Genomic DNA, 26,611 nt, shown 5'->3' on the forward strand with positions numbered 1-26,611 from the left:
CTGAATCTGTGTTCCTTTCATTGGGTTCCAGACTGAATCCGTGTGCCTTTCATTGGGTTCCAGACTGAATCCGTGTGCCTTTCATTGGGTTCCAGGCCCAGGAAGTTCTTCATGGCCATGTAGTGGCACTGTAACCCACTAAGACCTGAGAGGCCGATTCTACACATATCTTCTAAATCAGTGGTTCACAAACATTTCAGGTCGAGACCCAAAAGGTAGACGTTTGCCCAGCCGGGACCCAAACTAGTGAAAATAGCAGATCAACGCATCCCTACAAGAAAAAGTTGAAATATATAAGTGTAGTGCAATAATTTCCTCCACTGAGCGAGCTAGCTTCTTTTAAAAATTGGTCCGTGAGGACTGTGACCCACAAATGCGTCTTGACCCACTGTTTGGGAAACAGTGGTTCTCAAACTTTTTCATGTCAAGGTACCACTAAAATAATAAGAAGTTGGCCATTGAACCCCATCTCAAAATATGTTGTTCCAGGGACCCCCAGAAAGATTTTCATTAAAAGATGTTTCCAAAACATATTATATTTCAATATAATATAGTTCAAACAGCTGCGTTGCCGGTTTTAATGGGTTAACTTGTAGCTGATGTAAATGTAAAAGATATTGAAAATTTGAGTCCCTATGGACGCTGTGCCTGTGGTGGATTGTTTGAAAAAAGAACAGAAAAAAAAGCCACATACAAAAGTGATTGTCTAAACGTTTCCTCATGTGGCTCTGCTGGCCGAGAGCCACTGGGTCATTCCCCATCACAATCTCTGTTATTCAGTGACAAGGGAGAGAAAGTGGTCATACCTGGCAATGATTAACATCTCCCCCATATGTTAGAAATATTAAGCCTACTTTGTGGTGGAGTCATTGCTGGCGTAATGCTTCTCAGATCTGCAAAATTTGGGCTGCCATGGATTTGTTTTTGCCCAATTGTCGGACTACACAAATTGTCCAAGACACACAGCTTTGACAGTCTCTACTTAAGGGGCCTGCACACTGAGCAAGTGCCTGAATCCTTTTTTGTAAAACTATTTTATTTTTTATTTTATTTTTTCAAAACGTTTTTTACCATCCAAAAAAAAAAACTCTTACAACATTAACATTAACAACGGCTCTAATATGGATCTGAGCTCAGCTATCGTGTGGTCAGTACTATGATGCCAGTAGCAGAGATGTCAGTCATCTCCATATTAGGGCAATGTTTCTGTCCAATCAACATCAACTGTCTTCTGGTATAAAATTCTAATTCTAAATGGTAAGAAATGATTTGCATTAACAGAAAATAGTTCTGGATTTACTTCCTCGGCCTACTGCCAGTGTACACAAGAAATGTGGCAATGATCGGTCCAGCGGTTTGCAAGATTATCCTCAGGACACAGACGGACAGACCCTCTTCTAGACTGCCTGACCCCTAGGAGCCATGGCATTACGGTACAGATACACTAGGAGCCATGGCATTACGGTACAGATACACTAGGAGCCATGGCATTATGGTACAGATACACTAGGAGCCATGGCATTACGGTACAGATACACTGGCCCTGAGTGGGGTGGTGGTGTTTTCACGCTCCCCCATTCAGATTGAAGTGGATATGGCCACGCAAAGGATGGGATTGGGAGCAGAGCAGCTGTGAAAAAACCGATCCGCTAATTTCCAGTGTATTTATCCAAAACGTTAAATGGAAACGGTGTGGTTCCTCAGAGCCGAGCCGCCTAGAACCGTGGTTCTCAACCTGTGGGTCGTGACCCCCAGGGGTGTCACCACCTGCTTTTGGGGAGGTCCCCCAGAGGAGAGTGAAGTGACAATTTAAGGTATTTTAAGACCTTTTTAAAACCTTAAAAGAAGGAAGAAAGGAAAGAAAAAATACCATTACTGCATCAAAAATAATCAAAAGCAATATTGTGAAAATAGCCGATCTACAAGCTCACAACGCCTCACGTTGCGGGGCTTTGTTAGTTTGTAGATCGGCTATTTTCAGAATAATCTGTGGAACCGAGTTAAACAAAATGTAATGCCTCAACTCCTACATTCCAAGTGCTTGTCATAGTGGGTGGGGGTTCCCAGTTCCTGAAAAGGTTGAGAACCACTGGTCTAGAAGCGGGTCTGTATGGGTTTCTGTGTGTCCGGTCTGGACCAATCAAAGCCGGCGGTTCCACAGATGAATGTTGTGAAATTAGATCTACAAGCTCACAACACCTCGTGCTGCAAGGCAGTTTTTAGATCGTCTTTCAAAATGTCTAATAATTGTCAATTTAGCCAATGTTTGACCAGATTTTATAGTATAGTTTTTCTTGATTAACTTTGATGCAGTGTCTCTCTTTTCTTCCTTAAGTCCTTAAATTGTCACGTCACTGTCATCTAGGGAAAATATCATGTGGGGACCCCCTGGTGGTCCCGACCCACAGATTGAGAACCCACTGTACATAGACGACAGGCTGGCTACACGTGATCACGTTGGAGCCACGCTGTTCCCATGTGGAGCTCAAGTTCCGCATGATTACGTTTTTTTCTTTTTCATATAGTAAGTCTAAATACTGTTATAATTTGAGGGCGGCACATGTTCCTCATCCTTATGGAGAATAATCCCTGTACAATACACTTCAAAATGTAGTCCGGCGTTGATACGTTTCATTTTATGGATGCTATAAAAAGCACCGTAGGAGGTATTTCTCTGCTTTCCAGGCTGCAGTCTGGCCTGGCAAACCGTGGCTTTGATTCACCTCGATCCATCTGGAACGAATGTGCGCTGGTGACAGTTGTTAGCAGGAAAGACCCCCACATTAAAAGGCCAGCGGCAGGAATTCCCAGATGCCAGGAAGAGCGATTTGATGTATCGCGACGCAAACTGTGGACACGGTGAAGAGAGAGCGAGCTTCAGCAGCAGATGATGACTTTATAACACCTCACTTCACTGAGGTCCCATTCTTTACTGCACTGCTTCTCAACAGGGGGTCCGGCAGGGACCCCCCAGGGGTCCTTGAGGGGGTTCCAGTAATGTTGTCACAGTAATTACATAATCGTCTAATCGCAATTATTTGAGGCAATCGTAATTATTGTCATAATCGTGTCCGTGGTGGAAACCTTTCATACATAAAAGAATTATCTGAAATAGCTGATCTACAAGCTTACTTTGGAACGCCTTGTAAGCTTGTAGATCAACTACTGGTATTTCAGATATTCTTTTAAGTATAAAATGTATAATAAATGCCAGTAATTTCTTGGTATATCCCCCGTGCACTTTTTTATTACGAAGCCTAAAAGGCAAAACGGAAATGTAATTTCTATTCCAATTTCCAATGCCAAAAACACAATTAAATCGTTAATCACAGTTAACCGTCAACTTCATCATAAACTTTATTTCAACAGTACAGTATACAGTTGATGGGCAGGCGCCTCATTTTCAATGTAGCCGAGATACTCGGCTAACTTAAATGTGTAATGGTGACAGCCCTACTTTCCAGGGGAACCCCATGGATGCCTGAACCAGTCTGTAACTCCTAGAGTGTACAAATGGAACTAAATGGACCCATACACTTACCGTTTAAAATAACAGGGAGGATTTACAGTGTACATTGGGGTCCCAGAGTTAAAATTATTTAGTTTCAAATGGACGTCCGTAGCCTTATCCTTGGGATATCAAACTGGGGTCATTGAAATTAAATAGGTTAAATAGGATAGAATCACTGCTTTGGAGGGTATTGTCGAGACAAATATGGGGGAAAAGGGAATGATTATGATTGTCTTTTTATAAAACCACATGTTGCTTCGGCGCCAAACTTGTCATCAGCCCCGAAGCAGGCAGTGTCAGATTTTGGCACGTCGATGATGGTGGTATGTTTATGTAAAACCTGGTAATTTGCTGCAGAATATTACACGAGATGACAGATTAAAAGCACGCCATTTTGAAAACACGTGACAGGAATGTGGTCTATGTAATTCAATAATAATGATAATATACTTCAACGTGCTTGGGTCTTAAATGGTTTTACCATGAAAGTGCTCAAGTATGTGGAGGGGGTAAACTGGAAGCCATGTTATACCTCGTTGCTCGTGGGTGTGTCAGAAATAAATACCTTATAAGCTCACAACATGTCGCATCGCAAGCTTTTGGATAACTAGAATAAATCAGACTTGATTTCAAAACAAAAAATGTTTGGCTTTATTGGCCGAGCAACACAAATGGTCTAGCTCTAGCTGCTACAGTGCACTGTGGATAAATTAATCCTGTCCTTGGAGATCCCAAACATTTTTGTTTGGCTATTTATGTTTGAAACTATGCTTCACCCAGTTATTGGAGGAGAAGGAAGGAACACCCGCACACTTTCTAGAGCTCCGTAGACTTACTTATTTTGCCTGATGAAGACCGAAACACTGCAGCTTTTTGCCAATAAAATAAAGTCTATATGGAGCAGTCTAAAAACAAGAGTGCGGATGTTCCTTCCTTCCACTTAATGTTTTCTTAAGATGTGCGCACAATCTTCTCTGTGAACTCACCCAGTTATTGCTCATCTATATAGCACAACATATGGCTTCAACACTATTATCCAAACAATTAACAGTGCAGAGTTTGCTGGTGACATGTCTGACAGCAATGAAATGGGACAAATGATAGCAGCAGCAAGGCTGACAGCAAACAGTATCAGATGGCTGATGATTTGTCTAAACCCCTTTGGGGTCTGGTTTTGAAGGCGAGAGAAGGAAAGGGTGTTGAGTAGCTTCTGTCTTTTTTATAGGGCGGGTGACGCGAAGAGTCCCTGAATCTGTCTCTGCTGCTGTAGACTGCAATTAAGGAATGTCTCATCAAGTTCATCAACAAAACTAAACCTGAATACTTTTCCATACGACTTGTGTTGCTAGTAAACAAAAGCGTGATTTTCAGTTTTCAGTCAGTGTTGGTGAATGACAGAGTTGGTGTATATAACGATATCGTTATATATACACTTATAAATTAGGCTTTATAGGGTGGAGATTGGAGGAATTTGAGTTCTCTGTTTTATCATACTTCAATTTCTTTCGTTCTTTCTTTCGTTCCGTTTGTCTGTGTGACCCCCCCACCCCACCCCCCAAGCACATACACACATACCACAAACAGTGGGTGTCTAATGGAGACAGTCACCCAGGACAGCCGCCTGGCCCTATGGCCAGATGATCATCTGCAGCTTGTCTGCTTCTTTTAGCACAGTCCAGGATCACATCCAGATGTCCCCCAGACAGCCATGCAGCAGGCCTCCCTCCCTCCCTCCACCCATCCATCCATCCATCTTCCACTACTAGTACATGCGTGGCCTGCCACTCGCAGGTTCTGTCACAAACTCTTGTACGGCTGTGCGTTGTATCGATTTCTGAGGGCAGGACAACATAACCATAATGCCCCTCACTTCACACAAGTCTGAATCTGAATCTGTCTGAATTCAGCTGCTAAACTGAGTCTGTCTTGAGAGAGTATCGGTCTACAAACTCGCAACATATTGACCTTGTAGTCGTAGATAGGTTGTGAATTCATTCCCCGACAATAATAAAACATTGTCTGTCCAACAACTGCCAGGAATTCTTCAGGAGTCTTTCACAAACCTTTGAAAAATCATAGAATATTATGCGTCGCCACGATCTGCCCATGGTTGGTCTCAAAAGGTGCACGTGGGTCTACTGCCAAAAACAATTTGGTGTGATAAGATCAATACTGTCCCAAACCACAGCCGTCAGCCTGCATGCATGATTTAATGACTCATGTCATTGGAATGCTTTGCGTAACCATCTTCCCAGCCCTGTAGCTCAGTGGGTTTTTTTCTGCGGTCATGTGATTCACGTGGCAGCACGGCAAGTGCAGAATAGCCTTCATGTTTACGCACTGTGATTGGCCAGTGCACTTGTGCAAGGAGGCACTGTGATTGGCCAGTAGCCACTTTGAGTGGCAGTCGGGGCAAACGCTCTCGCCAGAACATCATTTACTATTATTCTGTGCCCATCGGTTTGCAACTCGAACAGGGCAGAGTCGGCCAAGCGAACTTCACAACGTTCAACGCGGCATCGGTGGTGTCTTTCATGAATCAAGTTCAATTGAGAGTGTGTGTGTGTGTGTGTGTGTGTGTGTGTGTGTGTGTGTGTGTGTGTGTGCCTGCGTGCCGTGCACTCAGAATTATACATACTGTATGACCTCTAATCTTAGCTAGACATACCAATGAATTGAATACACATGAAAAGTGAAAACACAACACAGAATGTATGCAACTGAAGGCAATTAAAGTTCAAATCCTTGTCCCCATAAAAAGACTCCATTTTAACAAGCCATGCCTGCCTCCGTCTGTCACTTATAACCACAAGCCACTGACACGGGCTGATGTCATTGTTCCAGGCCACAATCTGAGAAATATCAACACTAATAAAGTCAAACAATGTTGATCTAAGTTGAAAAAGAAACTCCACTTTTGTTGACGTAAGCCCTTTTAGTTAGTACGTGCTGGGCCATTTTCTGCTACATTGAGTTTGGAAATGAAAATAAGGCTGATGTTTGGCTACATCATAGTAGAAATATGAACAACCCCGACGATAGCACACCTCATAAATAATCCTCACAGCCGGACAACTGTGATTGACTTTTTCTCTGTATGGTGACTGGCAAGATGAAGTGGAAAAAACTATACTGTTTACAATGGATTAATACTAGAGGGTAAAAAAAAACGCAATTGAGACCCGAAGTCGCCAGCCCGGTCACTCATTTCGTCATTACAATCCACTTGGGTCAACATTTCGACAGAGGAGACTGCTGCCAGGGGCTTTGGGTTCACCTGTAACTTTTCTATGAGGGGTTATCCTCCCGGGTGACCCCAGAGGGAATCGTTACCCGAAAAGGAAATGACTACAACCTCCCCTGACGCTAAGGGTCATAAACTAGGCCTGAGCGGCCAGACTACAAAGGGCTTAATCTATTTATAGGAAAACACTGCTACTGTACAGTTATCAGGGGGGAAACGGAACCCTAAAATACGGGAAGACACTCCGATGCCAAGGTCACGGGGCTATAACAACTTAGACAATTTAGGCATTTAGCAGACACTCTTAATCCAGAATGACTTGTGACTGATACATCGAAACGTTGTCTCTTTTTTACTTGCACCCCGATAATAAAATAAGGGCTTAAACTGTCTGAGTTGCTCCAGTGCCTTCCTTCCTCCAATAGAAAATCTCATCTGTACAATGAAACTATAAGTTTACACTATAGAAAGCAATGTCTACATAAAATGTAGCCTGTAATTTAGCCTATGTATACACCTGCAAGGTCGTCAAGGCTAGGGCAAGTGCTTCAGACTGCAGGGTGGAGTCTGAAGAGCTGGGTTTTCAGACTACAGCGGAAGATTGGGAGTGAGTCTGCAGTGCTGATTACAATGGGAAGTTGTCGGGATCAACAAGGAGTCACGACTTTCTCCTAATTTACAACTTATTTTCCCTGGCTCTCCAAAAAGCATTAAACTATCCCGTTACATTTTTACATTGTCTATTTTGTCATTTAATACAAGAAAGAAATGCATCACCTACAAAGCTGTCGCAAGCAATAACCCAGTAATTTAAGTATGACTCTGTAGGAAAAACATTCCAGTGATTCGTTTTCCACAAAGCCCCGGGTATGCGGAAAACATTCGTAGAGCGTCGATGTCTCCTATGAAGACGAACTGCACTTTACAAATAGTTTGCCCTTTACTCCTACTGAACACTTTTTTTACTGAACAAGTATTTAGAACTCTACATCAATAACCTAAGCTGTTCCTGACATCCAGGGACGTACAAGTAAGGGCCGAGTCCTCAGGGTGACACTTCATGAAAAAAATAAAATCACACTTGTGTCTCCGCTGCCGTTTCAGTTCACCGTTTCTTGTGAAGCTTTTTCTCACATTGGTTGCAGTTGTACCGTTTCTTTCCTTGATCCTTCAGCTTGTTTCTTGTATGAAACAAAATTAGTTACAAGATGTATTATATCAGCCACATGACGTCTCACGCCGTAATTTAGTGCCCTAAACAAACATTTAAGTCTGTAGACTTGGGCTGGCAAACGTTTACGTCATAAGTGCTCTAAACAAACCCCATAGACTTGAATGCCATTCAAAAGCCATTTATTGGAGGGGCTAGCGCCCCTAATGTTACTAAAACTTACATAGCCTAATCACTCCTATGGTACAGTCACTGTGCATGGCACAAAATGCAGTGACCCCACAAAGTAACAAAGTAAGTAAACTTTCTTTCTAGCAAGCTAGAGTCCCCTCATCTCCCCTGCATCAGACAAGGGGGAACCCCCACAATCAGTGGGCCAATTATTAGTCTGCAAGGAGTTCCAGAATCTACCTCTCTGTGTGTGATATATCCCCATTTTTCCCACCCCAACAAAACACTTTAGGGATCCCAGGTCTCTCCCACACATAACTCAAAGAGTGCAGGGATGCAGGAGAGACAGAGAGAGGAAAGAAAGAGGGGAATGGTGGGGAGGTCGAGGGAGGGACAGGAGGAGTTGTGCAAGGCTAGAGCCCTGGACACCTTGTGAATCACTGCTGGGTGTCAGTGGGCCTTGTGAACTTGAAGCCTAGCTGTAAATTTGCAGAGAGATCCGACAGAGGCAGTGAAGGGGCTGGGCCTTGTAGAGGAAACCCCCCTACCTATACTTCCACTCTCTTCATCACCTCTCTGCAGAGCCCCCCGGGGGGGGGGCACTTTACAGTATGTGAAACTCATGCAACGCAAGTCTGTACAGCAATAAAATGATACGATTATGTACGACGTATTGTGATACCTTCTCCGCTTTGTACCAAGTGGCGCAGGTGGAACCGCATGAGTGTGAAGACCTCGCGGTTTTGGTTTCAACAGATGGAGCCAATTAGAACACAGTCAACACACACACACACTGGGGATGGGGATATAAGGATTTGGGGCGCTTTACAGGAAAAGATAGTTCCCTTCAAAACACATACAGTAAAGTGTACTTCTGGGAGTAGACACAGGAATGGCGTGAAGCACTTTTGATCGAAGCTTATCCACCCCCCGTTTGCTTTCTTGCACCCTTGCTCACAGAGGAAATCGGTGTGATTCTCAATTTCAGCGCCCACCCCTTCAGGTTCATATTATTGGAAACACTGACGCCAAGTACTGAAAAGAAAGACAAGAAAAACACGCTATTGCAAGCATTAAAGCAGTGATCCGTTTCTAGTTCAATAACGTAAGAGGAGAGCAGGCTAAAACAATCTCTCTCTCTGACCACAGCAGTAGCCAAAATCAGCCTAACGCCTTGCAATACTTCCGAGCATAAAGGAAGCTCTTTTTTCCCCTCTCCCATTCTCTGGTAATTTCTTATGATTATACAAGCTCTGGATTCGTTTGGGAACGTCTGTCCAGAGAAGACATCGAAGGATATTACAATTTCACATAACATAGCGGCAGTGGTACTCACATGTTTTACTTATGTAAAAGTATCAATATCAATATAGAAATACTGTACTCTACTGTAAGTAAAAGTTCGGAATTCAAAATGTACTTAGAGTACCAAAAGTAAAAGTGCTCATTATTCAGAAATGTCCCATTTCATGTTTTCAAATATATAAAAACTTTTGAAAATAACAGATCTACATTCTACAAACTCAAAATGCATCGCAACGCATTGTGAGCTTGTAGATCAGCTATTGTCAAATGATCTAAAATGTATAAAGCTGAAGTGGTTAATTATGTTTTGTAGGGCTGTCAAAGTTAACACACTATAAACTGTGAAGTTTGACAGAATGGTTGAGAGACGCATGCATGTGAATGCAGGCAGCCCCGCCTCTCTCCCCCTATCACACAATTAGAAAACTTAGAAAACATGTTATTTTGATCAACATGGCCTGTTATCTCTCGTAATGGTACCATTGGCCAACATCAATACAGTTCTTTAGTTTGGGTCTGGAAGGCTAAATGTCATCAAATGGTGGTCCGTGGCTCAAATGCAGAATGAATAATGGGCTATGATATGAAAAATCTTGAAAACCACTGATTTAAAGGTATATTTAGAACGTATACAAAATATGCGATTAATTTGCGATTAATCACAGTTAACTATGGACAATCATGCGATTAATCAGATTAAATATTTCAATCGATTGACAGCCCTAATGTTTTGTAATAACAATCAAAATCAATAGTAATTAGTAAGTAAAGTTTTCAAATAATTGTAGTGGAGTAAAACTGTAAAGGTACAATATTTGCTTATGAGATGTAGTGGAGTAGAGGTAAAAGTATTGGAAAACGGAAATACTCAAGTAAAGCACAAATATCTCAAAATTGTACTCAAGTACAGCACTTAAGTAAATGTACTTAGGGGGAATGGCAACTGGCATTGAAGTAAGTGACTGGCGTCTGAGACAGCTCCAGGTGGACAATCAATTTCGTCAAGGGACGCAAAAGTAGTAAATTAATGTTTTTAGCCTTTCTTGTTATTTCTTTCCAACAGAAGTGAATCAAAAGTAAATCTATTCAATCTCACCCAATCACAGAACAAGACAACTGACTGTACGATGCCCAACAACAATCACCGCTGGGATTGAGTAACACCTGTGTCCTCCAATCGACTTACGATACTTCCCCGGCCTGGACAGACAGAGTCTGAGTCGTTTCAAGGGGAAACACTAATCATGTCATCACGTTGTTTCTCTCTGGCTGGCTGTGAGGAGAAAGAAAGCAGCACTTAGCCCAAAAGCCCACTAATTACCCTGGCAGTAGGATTGTGGTTTAGAGGTGCACCTCAGACAGGCAAAGCAACGAAGCAGAAAAACAACGAAGCGGCTCCCAGACAGGCCACCTGCTGCTGAGTATGTATACGTATGGTGACATTTGGCCTGAGTGTGTGGGCTATGACGTTTGGAAAGATTGTGTTGCTTATGCTTAATTTTCAATTTTCTATAACAGCGTGACGCGTTTTCAGCTTGTAGATCTGCTATTTCCAGTATTCATATGAAGTATAAAGTTAATAGAATAAGTTATTTGTATCCGTCCAAAAAGCCTAAAAGCTAAACATTCATATGTTCCAATGCTCAATGCCAAAAGCAAAAACACAATTAAATCTTTAATCGCAGTTATTTGTGACAATTAATGGTCAAGCGTTGTAATCGTAACCCTATTCAAACAACATGCAACCAGTACAATCAGTGCTGCAATGCAAAGAAAAATGTATCATTGTTCACAGTGAAATCAGTACAATACTGTAACTATCCAAGTGTCATAGAGGTCGCAGTATTTGGTACGTGTGTCTCACTGTAAATCATGTCCTTTGTGCTACGGGCCACAAAGGACATGCAATTTTTACTTCTTTTTAAAGAAAGAAAAATTATTAAATATGTCAGAATTTCTTTTTATATTTATAAGTAAATTGTATAATCTGCCCTGTGCATTCTCTTTTTTAATTATGAAGCCTTAAAGCCAAACTGAAAATGTATTTTGATTCATATCAAAGTTCCAATGTCCAATGCCAAAAAACTTCTTAATCTTGATTTAATCTTAATTTGATATTATAAAAGGCTGTCATATACTGTATATATATCTAAATAACAATATTGTATGTATGATGCGATTTAAATTACACAATATACTGATGCCTAACTTCTAATAAAAAAAGTATTGTATTGACAGCCCTACGGCCGGGGTACAGTAGGTGAATTAAGTGTTTCCTCTCCTGCTTGGATGAGGGGGTGGGAGGCTGGGAGGGGTTTGCCATGATGGCATCCAGCTTCCTCGCTGTATAGTATGCACCTTAAAGATGTAGTGAAATGACTTTTTGCCATTTTATTTGGATGTTTCAGTCTGAAACAGAAGCCTGTGTGTTTCTGAACCAATCAGAGCGTTGCATCCCTTCAGGCTAATGGGCTGTAGCTCCGCTACATCTGCGACGCGTGGAGTCTGTTTGTTTACAGATGAGACAGGCGGCCAGCAGAGCATGTGTGCTGCTACTACGTGGCTTATTTCTAACCTAAAATGTTTTCAGATACATATTTTAGCGTGCTGATTTAAAATGAGTAATACAGTGCCTGGGATGTAAAAACGTAGTAGTTCTGTAATCAAAATCGGCTGTGTTTGGAGGAACGTGCAGCAATGTGAATCAAACGGGTGAATAAAATCAAGATACATTTGTATTCATGCATTTTTGTTCAAAGAAAGTAATTAAATGTTTTATTCTTATGGACTTTTGATATAATGATATGATGACCATGGATATGCTCCAAAAGTATGAAAAACATATTTTTCATTTCTCTACGTCTTTAAACACCTCCTCCACCCGCTCCAATCGTTGGCTCTAGCAGTAAATATGAGTAAACCTATGGAAAGACATCTCTAACGTACAGTTACTACTTCATCGATTACCGTCAGGAAGGAGGTCATCGGGAAACGTCTGGTCAATTGACTCAATTTGCTGCAATTTGTATGTGAGTGCACTTACAAAAAGATTCAGAGGCTGAAACCACGTCGTTGGTGGAACCGGAGCATGTGAGCACATCGATAAAACTATTCTCGCTCTCGCTCTCACGAGGAGGAACCCGAAACACTTGAAACTCCCAGAAGGGCAACAACACACAGAGTGCTTCATGTCCACAGCAAACACAGCCAGTGATTATATTTCTACTGTATCACCGCAGTAACACACTTAGGCCCTCACCTACTGACTGCTAAAGCTTTCTGATGGCCATGCATTAAAGGATCTAATTGTTCCTTGGCTGTCAGATGATCATCCCGAAAGGCCTCGGTCTCATGTGCCACCTGTCTAAGGAGAAACACAGTCTGGAGCTTCTGCGTGCCTCCTTTACCCAACCTGCTCTGCCTCTGCCCGCGATGGACTTATTTATAGGCTATGGGTAATATTTTTGGTCATATACATCTCCAAAAGCACCATTAGCTCAGAACAGATCTGTTTCCAGGATAAGTGAGGGCTATAATAATCCCCTATGCAGCATTACGGAGAGCTCATTTTCCCCTCTGCAAGAAGTAGGACATGGATCCCAAGTAACACAGTTCAGCTGAGGAACTATGGATAGCCAGACACGGATGCAACCTCACAATGAGGTCACCTACCATGAACATGGTCGCTTGTGGTTATGTGTGTTCGAGAGTGTGTGTGTGTGTGTGTGTGTGTGTGTGTGCAGGGGGATGCCTGAAGGTGACTGAATCATTCCATTACCAGTACTGTATGTCTGATTGATTTCACACAGTGTGCAGTGTCTGGAATTTAGTGAACTAATCCATGCACCCCATAGACAGTAGACGCACAACTTTACCATTCTGCTCATCCAGCTCGTTGCCAATCTCCTGGCCCATCATCTTCTGTCGGCTGATGACCGCTGAGAGCGCGTCCAAACCAGCATCCTGGACTGGAAAAATAACACATAGGATAAATTGCTATTTGCTACCATTCGGAGCAAGAGGGTGAAGTGGTGAGGCGGAGAGTGGGTTAAAGTCAGAGAAGATTAACACAAGTAGAAACAGCAAAAAAGAAAAAGTGAATGGCGATCAACATACTGTATGAGCTCAAGAATGCATTTCAAATCCTTGCAGTGGGGTAGGAAAAACAAAAAAGCAACACGGCAATTCTGTTTTAATGACTCAATTGTACAGAGGGGAGGCTCAGGGAGCAATTTACTGCACTTGTGATTTCACGGGGCAACCATTTGGGCAACAGGAATGACAGGCTATTGGGGTCCAGTGCAATGTGTGTATACTGTGCCACATGTGAGTCATTCAGTACTTTACCCCACTCAGCCTTACTCCTGTTATTACAACGGCACTCGGCCAAAATGGAGAGGAACACAGTGAGAAATATTTTAACAACCAAAACAGATGATAGGGGGAGAAAAAGAAAATAGAGAAGAGACGATGAGAAGAGAAGAGGAGAGACGAGAGAACAGAGACGAGAAGATGGACGAGACGAGACGAGGGGCGAGACAGGAAGAGAAGAGAAGAGAACTGTAGGGTCTCCGACTCTCCGTGCTTGACACACATTCTACCACAGGAATCTGGCATGACCGCAGGTTCATGCACTCGCCATTACCCAGCTCCACCAGAAATCCCAGTGGGGACCTGAAGCCTCCATGTGGTTCGGTTTCACTGTCTTAACAGGGCTCCCCCATAGCAGACTGACAATAGCCAGAGCCGTAATGGAGACATTGCGATGTGAGTGTCATGTGGAGTCAGGTGAACTGGAGAGACTGGGTGTTCAAGCCACGTGGGAGTCATTCAGGAAACAGAGAAAGCTAGGGGAAGGCTTATATCTGCTAGATGTGAATTACAATCTCAAACACTGTGCCTGTGCTAGTGTGTGTGGATAATTACCTTCAATTCAACCTCCTCATAAGTCATGAGGAGGTGCACTGTGCTCTCTTTTTAAAGTTGCCACAGATAGTCATGTTATTATGGCCAGTAGGGATGCATGAAATATCTATTTGGTGTGGCTAAATCAGTTTGGGTTTTTTTGGGGGGGGGGGGGGCTCTCGCCTTTATATTATATATTTTATAGAGGGATAGACAGTAGGCTGACAGGAAATGGGGAGAAAGATTGGGGGGGACGACATGCATGCAAGGCCGTCGGGATCGGGAGTCAAACCCGCGGCACACTGCCAGACTGGATTACCAGCCAAGGTGCCTGGACCGCTGAGCCACGGCCCAGGCCTGTTGTGGCTAAATCTAATGCTGCATTCACATGGGATCAGGCCGATGGCAGACTTCAAACCAGAAGTAATTTTAGTGGACGGGAGCAGGACGGTAAACGGGACAGGACGGCACGGCAGCCCGACACTGGCCTGCAGCCAGAACCGGCGTTGGTAACGGCAGACGGCATTGCCGTTCAACGTTAAAATATTTCATCTTTTTACCGCTCCGTGCCGTCCAGCAGGTGGTGCCGTTTGCCGTCTACCGCTTGCCTGATCGAATACTGGACAACACACCCTGTGCTTGGCCGTTTTTCCTTCCGGAAATGTCCCCAGTGATGGGTGGGAGGGGCTAGGCTGGGCAAGGCGAGAGCCCTGTATGCAGATTAAACACACTGCCTTATGTACTACAGCAAACAACCTTTACAATAGTTGCCTTAGCCTAGGTTCAAGATTCATAACTTGTAATATGCTATTGGCTGTTTGTATTATTTTTGTAAAAATATAAATTATATTTATACTTAGGCTATCTGCTGTCGTGAAAGTTTAGTTAGAGAAATTCTAATTTTCAACACCAATGTAATAGTAGTTGTTGTGAATTAGCGAACTGGACATTTTAGATTTAATGTTTCCTTTATCCTTGTGTTGCACTTTCACTTTCACAGAGGTTTTAATTTTTGTTGTTTCTTATAAGCGCACGTCAGTTGTCCTTCAAGTTCCACAGCCGTCCAGCCTCTCTCACCCCTCACTGGGGAAAATCCCAGGAGGAAAAACAGGGAAAATGTTACCGCCTGATCCCATGTGAATGCAGCATAACACAGGGGACTGAAGCTTTCATTTGCTTTGAGTACATGAGCAGAGGTTTAAAAGTGGTAACACTAGGAGAGTGATAACAGAGAGGAGGGATGACACATGACAGTAGTACAGGACAGTGCTGTTACATGTTGTATGCCTAAAGCCTAACCAACTTAGTCAGTCGTTGTAAGTCAATAGTAAACATAATTTTCATTATAAATTAGGCTTAAGCTGACTGAGCCTAGCCTGGTAAATCTGGTCGCATGAATTATCATGAGGCATGTCACAATTATTACATAATTAATTACAGCAGAAATAGCTGATCTATAGGCATAGAACACTCCACTATGTAGACACACCATTTCACACCACTGTAAGGTTGTTGATCAGCTATTTGCGCTATCTTTTTAAATATAAAATTCATAACAATGGCAGTAATTTCTTGGCATATTTCTTTTATTTTTGCATATCTATCTGCCCACCTTATTATGAAGCCTAAAAGGTAAACATTAATGTAATATCTATATACATAATGTTCCAATTTCCAATGTCAAAAACACAATTACCGTATGTGTGTGACAATTAATCGTCAACTTAAATGTTGCCCTAATTATCATTATTCGTCTTCTGCAGACCAGTCTGGCCCCAAGTGATGGGTGGGCGTTTTGCAGAAACCAAAAATGTGAAAGAGAGTCTCGTAATCACAGCCTGGCCATTTAACAGGAAATCATATGTTCTACTACGGGGTCCCGGGCGTGCACTGACCTTCAATGATCTGTTGTTGTTGCTGTTTGATTTGGCCGAAGCTCAGCGCTCTGGTCTCCTCTGGCTCGTTAATCAGCCAGGGATTGGATGTCCCGCTTCCACTCGTTCCTGCCATCAACGTCGACCTGTGGGAGTGTTGTGATCATCAGTGTGCGTTGTGTGTGGTTTGCTCCAAAAGCTTGCACTGGAGGAGCTCATCATCAATAATCAAGAGTTTGGAAAATCATTAAACGCAGAAGATGATTTTTTTCTGGAAACCGTTACCGGGTACATTCTCAAACAAGTATCAGAGGAGAGCAAATGTCTTCCTGACAACAAACAGTAATGGAAATCAAAGGCGATGCACATGGAGATCCGACACACCAAAGATCCGACATGCGGTAACAACGGTCAGACATGCGGTCGAACATGTGCTGCTCCCGTGTGTGGGGTCAGGGTTAAGTTAGGTTTTGAGGTAGGTTGTCGATCTAATGACACTCGGACCAATAGTATGTTGGAACTAAAACCTGTACCCAATCAAAGTGCATATTGGTATTATGAAGTTCACCTATTAAAACCTGGAAAGCATCTAATGTCATTTTAGATTTTATCGTTGGCTATTAATATAAATATACTAGTTCACAGCTTGTACGGCTGTAAAAGAAATTCAACACAAATCTCTTTGTGTGTGTGTGTGTGGGGGAAGGGGGGTTCCTGCCTGGAACTACATATTTTCAGCAGCCAAATACAGGTAATTCTGCTGGTCCTCAACATGAAAAAGGTTGAGCACCTGCACCACTGACATAGAAACCTAGGTTTTTCAGAAAACTGTTACCAGTGCAACACACGTGTGTGCAGCCCCTGCAGCAATCACAACTGCACTGCTTATGTTCACCATCCTATGCTGTAAGCTTTTGGACATTTACAACAACAAATAACCTTTCAAAAAAATCTCCAGATCAGAAGATTATTTATTTGCTTGTTAGTCTTTACTTCTAAGATCTAGTAATGAGTATGCTTTTTTGGCAGGTTTAGTTAACTCGTCATGTAAAACAGCGCATGATGTTAATCTCGCAGAGGCCCGTAGGTTCGGTTGCAATGGGTTTCTTTTGCTTTCCAGACATAGCGACCGACCAGAGTACTCCATGTTGTGTTGTGCTTAACACTGGCTGTGTGGTTTTAGAGCTATTCTTCTGGTAATAGCTTAAAGCTGTGTCTCAGACCTCGGGCTGTCTTGCGGCGAGGGGCTCGAGGTCTCTGTGTGAGGAAGGATTAAACTGTGTCTGTCAAGAGCGAGTCAGTCGTCTTCTGGTCAAGCCCAGGAGGGAGGGAGGAGTGACCCGGCAACCACATGTAGGCCCATGCACGACTCAGGACATGATTAAGACGGAGACAGCATTGGGTTGATACTCTGGGATTTCTTAGCCCACTCAAATCTCTCACAGGCTCCAACACATGGAGACATTTGACCGTTATATTAAAAGACATACTCAATTTCCCAAGAGAATATAAGCCAAACCCCTAATTAGGGTTCAACTCAACAGTATGGTGTATGGTGTGAAATGAAATGTGGCTAATCTCTGCATATGAAAATAAACTGCCCACAAAAGGTTTGGTCGATTCCTCCACTATAATTCCCAGGACGTCTGGAGACGTCTTGGGCACAAATTGGGTTAATAATGGAAATTGGTATTGTGTTTGATGTCATTTTCGTTGCTTGGTCACTTTTACAATGAGGTACAGCTCGTCAGGATCGGGCATTCGTGAAAGAAGCAACACTGCTAAATGTGTGCGTAGCTCCCCCACAGTTCTTCAAAAATCCCCTGCAATATTGTTCTGTTGGTATTCACCCTCGTTTTGAGTTGCTTGGTGGATTTGACGATTGCACTTTCCCATAGTAATAAGGAAAAAACAACACATTGGCCATTTTCACACTTTATACATGATTTTACACTATTATTAAAGGCGAGGAGAGAAATACCAAATTTCGGATCTTTTTGTTTGCAGTTTATATCCAATTGCTGCACAGCATATCAATTCATCTTTAACAGCTCTACTCTCTCGATCCCCTTCGTAAGTGGTCAGTGAAGTGTACCGTGCTATTCTCTCCTTGCCTACGCGACAACAGACAAGACTCCCGCCGTAAGAGAGGCAGGTGAATTAAATGGTTCAGCCCTAATCGCTTTGACATGTTTGGTAACTATCTGACTGCATGGCAGCCCTCCACTTCCTTCATGCCGGCGCCCACTGTGTGAAGATTAAAGCTGATCCAATTAACCAGTCGGTAGGGGAGCACCAGAATCAGTCAGCCACATCCGTGGGATGCCGACAAAATACTAGATCGCCACCATCTGCACCTGAACGCCAAGGGCCCCTGACCGACGTATTTGGACAGGAGAGGTTAACTAATTATCACCGGGGAAATCAACTATAAACGACAAGTTGCTGGGATGTGGAAGAGGGAGGAAAGATGGCAGAGCACAGCGCAGCCTTCAAATCTAGGCAACGTGGCTAGGGTTGTCACTATTACACATTTAAATTGACAATTATTTGTCACACATAATTGTGATTAACAATTTTAATAGTGTTTTTTTGGCAGCGGAAACTGTTACATTATGTATTGAAAATATTACAATTCTGTTTGCCTTTTTGCCTTCATTATAAACAAAAGTGTGCAAGGCAGATATGACAAATAACTGAAATATACCAACAAAAATACTGGCATTTTTATGAATTTTATATTTAAAAGAAATACCAGAAATAGCTGATCTACAAGCTTACAACGCGACACAAAGTAATGCGTTTTAAGCTTGTAGTTCAGTTATTTATGCTTTTTTTATGTAAGAACATTTTTCAACGCTATTATGACAAAATAAATGGTAAATGATGCATTTATATTACTTCAGAGTCTTGTTCAAGGACACCTCGATACTAACTCTGGGGGAGCTCGGGATCGAACTGAGAACGGTTCCCATCCGGCCGTTCAACCGGCCACTCTACCCCTGAACCACTGCCGGCCCGATTGCGATTATCTCAAATAATTACGTTTAGGCGTCAGGCGATTATGTAATAATTGTGACGGGCCTAAACGTCACAATTATTATTTTTGCTCGGTTTGCAAGGGAGATGCTTTTTATGAGGAATATTAAACTCCCCTCTCCAAATGTATTTTGCTGAAAGAACAATACACCAGTTCCCACTGGGAAGCAAGTAAGCAACTCTAAATTATCTTACAATGGTGTTGTTAGATAGACCCTGGGATGGAAAAAAACAACTGGGAAATGTGAATACTCATGTGGTTGAGCTTGGGGATCATGTCGTCTGAACTAGATGGTCACATGTGCAATATTATGATATATTATTTTTGTTTTCCTGTTTGTTCTGTTTGGTTATCATGTTTCTAAAAGTATGTCTTCTTCTCATTAAAATTAATAAATGTATATTATATATAAAATAATAATAAAATAAACCAATGTTGTCGCTCACCAGCGAGATCTGTTCTTTTTGGCGAGTGACGCCATCATGGTAAATGGTAAATGGTGCATTTATATAGCGCCTTTATCCAAGGCGCTTTACATAGATTGTGCATTACATTCACCCATTCATACAATGATTGCGGCGGAAGCCATGCAAGGTACCAACCAGCACATCGGAAGCAATTTGGGGTTCAGTGTCTTGCCCAAGGACACTTCGACATGTAGATAGGAGGAGACGGGATTCGAACCGCCGACCCATGGATCATTGGACGACCTGCTCTACCTCTGGCTGAGTGTTTTTCGTGCAAAAAAAAGGCTTGCAATGGATTCAGAATCATGAAAACCGCCTAATGCTACTTGAATCAGAATTAAAAATTGAGATTTTTTTTTTTTCCATCACTGGGATTTATTAGGACTTTTGAATGATATGTTGGTACTAACATATTTATGAAACGAAAAAATCTGAAAGCGTTTCTATTGCAATTTATTCAAGGTTAAACCCCATAATGCCTATACTAATAGTCAACTGTAAAAGAATGGACATAATAAATTATGTTTTTATCAAATCGGATGAATCAGTGATTAATTGTATCACTTTGCATTGCAAAAGTCTTCTGAGCCTACTGGATAATTATTAAGACTGAATGGCATCGTCGTCACCATCAGAATGATTTAATTCAGGAAAAGCAGATGAAAATCCGGCGGACGTCCACACAATGTAACACCATTTCCTCATCCTGTCCAAATACATATCACTTAGGCTGATAAGGTCAGGCCCTGCACTAGGTAATGACTACCAGTTTCCTATGCTTTTATACTGCGCTGTCATGTCCATAAAGAATCTTCCCATGAGGAGGATATGCGCGGTGGCATCCACCGCTTCGGTTAGACCCGCACATGTGGCACGACCAAAGCGCACTGGAGAGTGCTCGACTGTAAACTTAGACTTATCGACCTCTTTAATCAAGCTTGGTGTGTGTGTGTGTGGGTGGGTGTGTGTGTTCAAAAGGTGCAAAATGTGTGATCATCAGTGCGAGGCGAGAAAAGTTCTTAACGAATTAGCAAGGACGGCCAATGCCTTACAAAAAATTAGCAGAGAGACAGGCTTCCGTCCAATGGAAGGCGGAGGTCAAGGTGCATGGGTCGCACCGGATGTCCACAAGCTTTGCACACAAAGTTAGTGACCGGTGACTTATCCTCAAAGGAGACCAACAAGTGTACGACCCCGCTTGTCCGAGACGGAGGCGAGAGAGTGAAGTCTCATTATTTTAATTGGACAACTGGCGCCAGATATCATAAAAAAAGAGTCTTCAGAAGAGATCACATATGAAAGGTGGGGTCTTGGGGCCACCATTTGTCTGTGAGCATCACCATTATAATGCTTATTTCAACTTTGCTGACAGCCCCAACCCTTGATTTAGGATGGACAGACTCACTCTCAACAAAATAGTTGTGTCTGTTTGTGTTCCTTTTTGCTAACCACACACACACACACACACACACACACACACACACACACACACACACACACACACACATTTGAATAGTCCGTATTTATCTCAAGGTGGGCTTTATGCCTTGGGTCAAGTATAGCCTAGGCCCATATTTCCAATGGTACTAGATCAAGGCCAGGGCCAGGAGGGTTACAACTTATACGAGAATGAGAAAAATACAATTAATTCAACTCTTACTAGTCACATCACAAGACTTCAGTTACACACACACACACATACGGGAAAGCTACATTGTCCCAGACTGAATGTGAGGAGACACACACAGACATCAAATGTAGTTATTTGTCAGTTGTTGTGCATTTGATTTTCCTTCAAAAAGTACAACCGTAAAACTATTCCATTTTGAGGCGCTAAGGACAGTCGTCCTTACCCAAACTTCCATGAACAAACTGGAGAGCTGGTTGTTGTACCAGTGGATTACTGGTACTGCAGTGGATGTTTCAAAGGGACTAATTATTTTTGCATAATCGTCAATCGTTTCCATGTTGAATTTTTTTTTCTTTTTTTAAGAAATAGCAGATCTACAAGCCGTGACAAAGATGTGACGGTGTTGTAAGCATGTAGATCAACTATTTCCGTTATTTTATACCTTTTTGGGAAAGGAAATATTATTTTAAATGATTAAACGTATCAGTTATTTTCTTTGTATCTATGTATGTTATTTTGTCATATCAGCAATGTGCAATTCACGGTTAACAGCCTAAAAGGCAAACAGAAATACAAATTGTAACAAAAAATCCCCATTAATGACAATTGTTTGCGTGACAATTAATCGCCAGCTTAAGGACGGGAACCCCTTTTGGTGTTTTAAGCATTATGTTATACTTTAGCTATTGAAAAATAGCAGATCTCAAGCTCATAGTGGGGCACCGAGTGCGGCACAATGAGCTTGTAGATCTGCTATTTGTAGAAAAATCGTGAAAACATGGCACAAATCTTTGAATATATATATATATATTCTTTCACAGTGAACATTTGTCGTTTGGTAGAAAACATTTTGAGATGGGGGGGTCGGCGGCCAAATACATATCATTTTTGGGGCCCTTGACAAGTTGAAAGTTTGAGCACCACTGATATAGAAACATAGGCTTTTCAAAAAACTGTCAGGATATAGAAGACATTTTTTAGTATCTGGTGTCATGTCTCAATGGGATCAAGTAAGTGGGGTTGGGATACCTGGCAGGCTCAGACTCCGTGACGTCGCCCCTGAAGCTGGCGATAAGCTGCTTCTCCCTGGTGACCAGGTCATCCACCAGGTTCTGTCTCCGGTCAGCCTCCGACTGCATTCTGAGAAGGTTCGCGTTAAGGTCGACGGCACACAGGGTCAAAGGTCAACACAATTAAAAGCACCTTCAGGGTGGACAGTGGCTATAGACGTCAGACTAGTGGGTTCAGATCCCAATGTCATCCATTAATACTCAAAAGGTCACTAAAGGAGGAGAGAAAGTTCATTTTGGGGAACAGCTTCATTTGGTCCAGTGGTGAAAAGAAACTAAGTAGTTAGTTACTAGTTAGTAACCTTGTAGATTTTAATTATTTAAAAAGTGCAAAAAGTGCAGAAAGGTTATTTCTCCCCTTTAATAATACTGATTGCACTCTCCCACAGTAATAAGGAAAAAACAACTGTATTTTTTTGCACTCAGTGTTAGGGAACTCAGTAGCGTCTGAAAGATCCATACGCAGTCACAACAACTTGGTATGGTATGGGGCAGTATCTTTCTCACGGGCAAGACAGAACTTGTTATGATTGAAGCCAATCTCAATGCAGTCAGTGAGATATCGGGATAAGATTCTGGAGCCAGCGGAAATCCCATATCTTCAGCATCTGGGACCTAAGGCCATCCTCCAGGATGACAACGCTCGCCCCCACAGAGCCAGGATTATCACAGAGTACCTCCAGAATTTGGGAGTGGAGAGGTTGTAATGGCCTGCAGTGAGTCCTGACCTCAACCCAATTGAACACTTGTGGGATCAGCTTGGGCGTGCTGTACGTGCTAGAGTGACCCACAGAACCACGTTGGCTGACTTGCTACAAATTCTGGTTGAGGAATGGGATGCCATCCCACAGCAAAATGTGGCTAGGTTAGTGACCAACATTGGGAGTAGGTGCCAAGCTGTTGTGGCTGTGTATGGATCTTCCACATACTCGGCTAGAGTTCCATAACACTGAGTGTAAAATTAATAAAGTGTAAAAATGGCCAATATGTATTGTTTTTTTCCTTATTACTGTGGGGGAGTGCAATCGTCCAATCCGCTAAGCAACTCAAATCAAGGGTGATACCAACCATTTGCCATTTTGGCAATTTTTTTGGAGGCGCTACCCACACGATTAGCTGTGCAGGCCCAATCCTTATAAGTTATACCTCGGTGTAAAGGGGACTAATCAACGGAAAAAAACTGATATAAAATACAATACAAATTGGTATTATTAAAGGGTATAAATAACCGACCAAAGTTAAGTTTCCAAACTTTTGGTGCCGAGTTTACATTTCGGCCAATTGAAAATAGCCGATCTAGAAGTTCACAATTGGTTTCATTCTACGCTCTCAGAGTTAAATAACATCTGCATTACTTAATTTACAAGAAGTTTACACAATTAGAGAATGTAGAATTGTTATTTTTGATAAACTTTTGCCTGCTATCTCTCCTATGGTACCACAACAACAACACTAAATCTGATCAAATCAGAAAACCACTGCTACAAAAGATGGATCCTTTACGATGTTTATGCAATACTCTCACACCCTCTATGGGAATAGAATTGTCACTGCAGACCAATTAAGTGAAACCTGTGTATGCAACTATGCATGCACTGGAATCTCAGTATCATGACTTCCACACAGTGGTGTAAAGTAATGTACATTTACTGTACTGTACTCAAGTACAATTTTGAGGATTTTTACTTTATTGGAGTATTTAAAAATGTCAGTAGTTCTACTACATCTCCACTACATCTCAGACGCACATATTGTACTTTTACTCCACGATTATTTGAAAACTTTAGTTACCAGTTACCTTGAAAATAGATGATTTAATACATTTGAAAACGTGTGAAATGGCCCATTCTGCACTCACAAAGGGGAATACCACTCATTTTCAACATTTTACTATGTCATTATTATACTGTGGAAATAACAAAAAGCCCCCCCCCCCCCCATTTAATGACGTAGTAAAATGTTGAAAATTAGTGGTATTTATTTTGATACCAATACTTTTGTACATTACACTCAAGTGAATTTTGAATTACGGATTTTTACTTGTAACAGAGTATTTCTACATTAATTGCAGTACTGATACTTTTACTTAAGTAAACCCATTTTGGGCGGGAACCCCTTTTGGTGTTAGCATTATGTTATGCTTTAGCTATTGAAAAATAACAGATCTACAAGCTCATAGCGCCACCGAGTGGCGCGCTACGAGCTTGTAGGTCTGCTATTTGTTTTAAATCGAAGAACCACTGACATAGAAACATAGCTTTTTCAGAAAACTGTCAGGATGTAGAAGACATTTTTAGAATCTGATCTCAGGTCAGAATGGGTTAAGTAAAACATCTGAGTACCGGTCCTTTTTCCACCAGTGCTCCTGGTGTGATGGTGTCAGTAAGGATACATGCGGCGAGAGGACGATGCTCGCAGCAAACCCTCTTTGAGCTGAGGAATGTTCTGCTTCAGCTTCTGGAGAGATGCCCGTAGGGTCATGTTGATCTGGCAATGGAAGAAATTAATAAGACATCTTATTTGGTGTATCGTGTTTATAGCACCTTTTGTGGATTTTTTTTAAATTATGTGGTAATTACGAAGACATTACTCACCTTTGCAGGGTTTCCCCCAGTTCTTTGTTGCCTGTTTCGTTCATGGATATTTTCTGCTACCTCTTGGCCCAGGCGACATGTGGCATCATAATTTTGTAACCTATGGAATAAGTTAAGTAATACAGACTTTAACTAGCCATTCTTCAAAAGGAGTATACTCATGTATATAATGCAAACATAATTGAGATTATCTAAAAAATTATTGTGATTAGGTATTATGTATAATTGTGACAGGCCTACTTGTCCCCAAGAGCTAGTCAACTACAGCTGATGATAATGGTTAATCTCTAGCCACAAGCAATTTAGACGCTATATCATGAAACCTGATTTGATTGTATTCAACGACTTAGTTTAAACTCTCCAATATTGCACAATGCACCTGTACAGGTGCATTGTGCACCTGTACAGTCTGTCTTTATTTAATAAAAATCCATTGTTATCGACTTTCTGTCAATAGATTCTGTGCAGAGATTATTTTTCTATGTGTTCCGTTTGTTTGGAAGCGCTCGTTTTCAATAACGCAAGTTACGCAATGTCCTGTCCCGTCCTTTATGGCACTAGCCATAAAGGACAAATATTAGAGCACTACAACAGTTTTAACATTTTACATTAATTAATAAAGTATTAACTAAGCCTTTCAAAAACCTATGGTAAAATCTAATGTAGCCCAGGAATGGCTGTAATATTAGGCTACATACATTTCGTGTATGAAATTATGTAATATCACAGCCATTCTAGGGCTAAATCTGAAGTTTAGTTGACCTAGTTGATTTCCTGTTTTTCTGGTTGTCTCTAAATGTTATGATGAATTGAACAATTGGGTGGACCCTCTTGTAAACAAGTGTAGTGCTTAATTGGGTCGTCCACTCACAGTTTTTTGTATTGAGCTGTGCTTAAAATGTACTGTAATTCTGCAAACTGTTAATAAATACTTCAATCAATCAATCAAAAACCTAATATAATCCAGAAGTGCAGCCTTTTCTGAATGTAACAACAATTCTAGAAAGGCATTTTCTGACGCTAACCAGGAACGCGACTTCTGATATCATGTCAATTTTTATTACAAATAGAACTGAAATTAAGGACTAATGCATAGAGTTACACTAATGTGGGTTGCATTACTACAAGATCCAGTGTTAGCCTATGGTAGTAGCATGTTAGCAAACCAGAAGCAGGAAGGGATTTAAATTACAGTCAGTCATTTCAAAACAAACATGAAGTTTAACTAATTTAGAATAGCCCTCAAATTGGTTACTTACCACGGATCTTGGGACATTTTGATCAGAAGTAAGTGGTTAGTGGTATAATGGTATTCCGTTTCAAAACAAAAACCATAGGCAAACCTAATTGTAATTGTGAGAAGTCTGCTTCTTGTTTGGGTGTGACGTCAGTACGGTGCGCTGGATGGATCTTTCGTTTGTTTTGCGGAGCGGTTCACACACAAATATGGAAACGATTATTTTGCATACAATATAACGATGTAAAATACTTCTATAAATACTTACTTTAATCAGAAACGTATTAAAGTAACTTTATGCTATTTAAAGTACCTTTTCTGGACCAATATTGCTGTTATAGCTATACTCTAGTGTAGATTGTGACGCAACAGCATGCGTGTGTGTGTGTGTG

The 26,611-nt window shown here is 41.7% G+C and overlaps 1 protein-coding gene across 2 annotated transcripts in view; it reads right to left on the reverse strand.

The window, feature by feature from the left end:
- stx8 (syntaxin 8) overlaps positions 1–26,356 on the reverse strand; it is a 67,650-nt gene extending 41,294 nt beyond the window's left edge. Inside the window, exons 1-6 of one of the 2 annotated variants that reach the window (XM_080759706.1) lie at positions 26,242–26,356; positions 24,983–25,082; positions 24,781–24,875; positions 22,348–22,458; positions 16,203–16,327; positions 13,278–13,370 (exon numbers count right to left, since the gene is read on the reverse strand). In XM_080759706.1, the coding sequence (XP_080615832.1) occupies positions 13,278–13,370; positions 16,203–16,327; positions 22,348–22,458; positions 24,781–24,875; positions 24,983–25,082; positions 26,242–26,258 (541 nt within the window). In that variant the 5' untranslated portion in view covers positions 26,259–26,356. Of the gene's footprint in view, positions 1–13,269; positions 13,371–16,202; positions 16,328–22,347; positions 22,459–24,780; positions 24,876–24,982; positions 25,083–26,241 lie in introns of both variants that reach the window. The other variant, XM_080759707.1, reaches the window with a different exon arrangement.
- Between the last annotated feature and the right edge of the window lie 255 nt (positions 26,357–26,611).

This window comes from Protomyctophum bolini (genome assembly GCF_963924005.1).
Source record: "Protomyctophum bolini genome assembly, chromosome: 3".
NCBI classification, from domain to species: Eukaryota; Metazoa; Chordata; class Actinopteri; order Myctophiformes; family Myctophidae; genus Protomyctophum; species Protomyctophum bolini.